This window comes from Cyprinodon variegatus, unplaced genomic scaffold (assembly GCF_000732505.1).
Source record: "Cyprinodon variegatus isolate N-32 unplaced genomic scaffold, C_variegatus-1.0 Scaffold13, whole genome shotgun sequence".
In the NCBI taxonomy this organism is placed as follows: domain Eukaryota; kingdom Metazoa; phylum Chordata; class Actinopteri; order Cyprinodontiformes; family Cyprinodontidae; genus Cyprinodon; species Cyprinodon variegatus.
The window spans coordinates 1,013,904-1,016,442 of NW_015150466.1; the positions used below are offsets into that span (position 1 = coordinate 1,013,904).

Sequence of the window (2,539 nt, forward strand, 5' to 3'; positions counted from 1 at the left end):
ATTGAGAAACGGCCAGTATATTTGTTTGATCAGATTCCCTTTTATGAGTTACATTTGGCATTGAGCCCTAATCCCATTTCCTCCTCGCACCCTGCTCACTAAAACCTTTGTGGAACAAACATGCTTCAACTCTATAAAGTCTGAGGTTCATCCAGAGTTTCTAATGGGCTTTCATGTTTATTTTGGAAAAAAAAAACTTGGCAAGGCTAAAAATTTCTTTGTTTAATCACCAATAAATCAGACATGGTGACATTTAAAATAGTGATTCCACCTGAAAAATATTCCTCAATGCCTTTCTGTCATACAAGTTCAAACAAAGTATTTCCACTTTATAGTTTGATAAATAGTTTTATAGTTAAAGTGGAAAGAGAGTAACTGTGTGTTTGTTTCTCCTAGGTCCTCGGAGTGTCCATGTTTTAAGCTAAACTCCAGAGGATTTCCGACGCTGGGATTGCAGAAGAGGCGCTTTGTATTTAAAGAGAATTATTAGATGCAAAAACAGAAATGTTTTCTGTAAGAAAATAAAAATAAAACAAGAAAAAAAAAACAAACACACATTCTGGCTTGTACTCCACGTGGACCAATGACAACCCACACTCAGTGTTGCTTGCTCAGAGAGGACTTTGTTTCAGAAAAACTTTACTTTTCTAATGTTGGGTGAGCTCTTCCTGTTCCAAGCTAGCATAAACAGGCCACTTCCAAAACCTATTAGACGCATCGGAAGAAAAATCTATAGCTTTTCTTCTTCTTCCTTCTTTTTTAAAAAAACATGGGGATGAATTGGTGTGTTTTAACTTAAGAAACCTTTTTTTTTTATGTCTAACCCTTTTTACAATTGTAGTAAGTTACCAGGTGTGAAGTAGTAATTTATAAACAGACTGTAGTAGCTTGCTTGTACTGTGTTAGCCAAGTGGATGGAGGTCTTTCTTTTTGTGCTTTTTTTTTTTTCCTCCCCTGTTTTTGTTAATAAGTTTGTTCTCCTCTATTGGCTTTGGGTTTTTTTCTCCCTGTTGGCTCTGAGTGGAGGTCCTGATAACCACTGGTGGTTAAAACGTCGCCTAGAATGGCTCTAGATCCCGTTATGCTGTGAAGTCCGGCTCATGTTACTCCCTATTGAACAATCAGAGGTTTGGAAACGACGCATCTTCTCCAGCATTTAAGGTTTATTCAACAAAACTCCCCTTTCCTCCCCAAAATTCCCACAGCATAATGTTAAAAATATCTGCGATTTAAATAAAAGTTATATATGAATCGGTGCTGATTTTTATATATGTGCTTTTCTTTTTTTTTTTTCTTCTTTTTTTCAATCTTAAGTCAGAAAGTTTGAGAAATGTATAAGTAAAACTTAAAAAAAAAAATGAAAGCATGTGCAGCCATGCATCAAGGAAGATTTTTAAATTTGTATTTTTAAGTTCCTATTCTTATTTTTTTCTTTCTTCTTTGTCTTGATACCGTCTTTGAATTTCTACCTTTTTTCCTACGTGTAAATTAGTTTGGATATAACTAATGAAAAAGAACTTGTGAAATTCAGCTTTAAGAATTTTTTCTCGGCATTGAAAACTGCTGTCACTAATAAAACAACATAAAAAAGAATAAAAAAAAAAAGCTTTTAGATTTCCAAATGTTTGAAAGCCTGTAAGGTTAGTCACTCAGACAGTACTGAAGTCCCACGTTATTCAGCAGCGCCGTGGCAGCTAGACGAAAAGCTCGGCTTTTGACGTGTCACAAGTTTCCTGAAATGTTTTGTCTACTGAGGTCTTTTATTTTGTAGTCATTCCATGCTTAAGCCTTAACAACATGCTCGTGGAGGTCGCCCTCTCTCACAGTAATCTTCCATGTCCGAGGTGGATAATTGGCTCTTAGAACATGAAATATGAGGTGGTCGGATGTAATGTGATAAAGTAGATAAACAGCCTATATGTGTTTTTTGCCTAATTATTTTATGTAAGTAAACAAAAATTCTTTTAAGGAAAAAAAAAAAAAAGTACTGTTTATTGTTTGTTACTTACCACTACATCGGTATAAATCCTTATTAGATCATGTGTATATATATAAAACGTCATTTCTCTCCTTGCTTTTGGACATTTCTGTTTTATTCTCCTGCACTCTTGAGTTATTGTCCATTATCTCCCTCATCTTTTCAGTCACTCTGTTTTCTGATTTGTACTTGTCTGGAGACAGTAACTTTTGAAATAAAAATCAACACATTTCTTCTGTGGTACATTTTTCCTTTTTTTGTTTGTTTTTCCCAGTCTGCTGCTGGTTCCACTGGTTGGAACTTTGGCTGCTTTCAGCGGGATTCCTAACAAACTCCCAGATGATTAAAAATATATCCCCCTTCTAATTTAGAATATCTGGATTATTTTAAGTCAATAAAAGTCAGAAGTATAGTTGTATTCATAATAAAGGCTCCAAACCTTTAACTAGTTTTTACTAACAAAAAGGAAACATCTAATTAAAAATCTACAATTCTATTCAGTTCATTTCTATAGCTCCAATTCACATCATGTCATCTCAGGTCACTTTATAGATCCAGATC

At 34.5% G+C, this 2,539-nt stretch overlaps 1 protein-coding gene across 1 annotated transcript in view; it reads left to right on the forward strand.

Annotated features, from left to right (window-relative positions):
• LOC107089801 (cohesin subunit SA-2-like) overlaps nt 1-2,210 on the forward strand; it is a 45,203-nt gene extending 42,993 nt beyond the window's left edge. Inside the window, exon 34 of the mRNA XM_015382777.1 lies at nt 397-2,210. Within this exon, the coding sequence (XP_015238263.1) occupies nt 397-420 (24 nt within the window). The 3' untranslated portion in view covers nt 421-2,210. The remainder of the gene's footprint in view (nt 1-396) is intronic.
• The last annotated feature ends 329 nt before the right edge of the window (nt 2,211-2,539 follow it).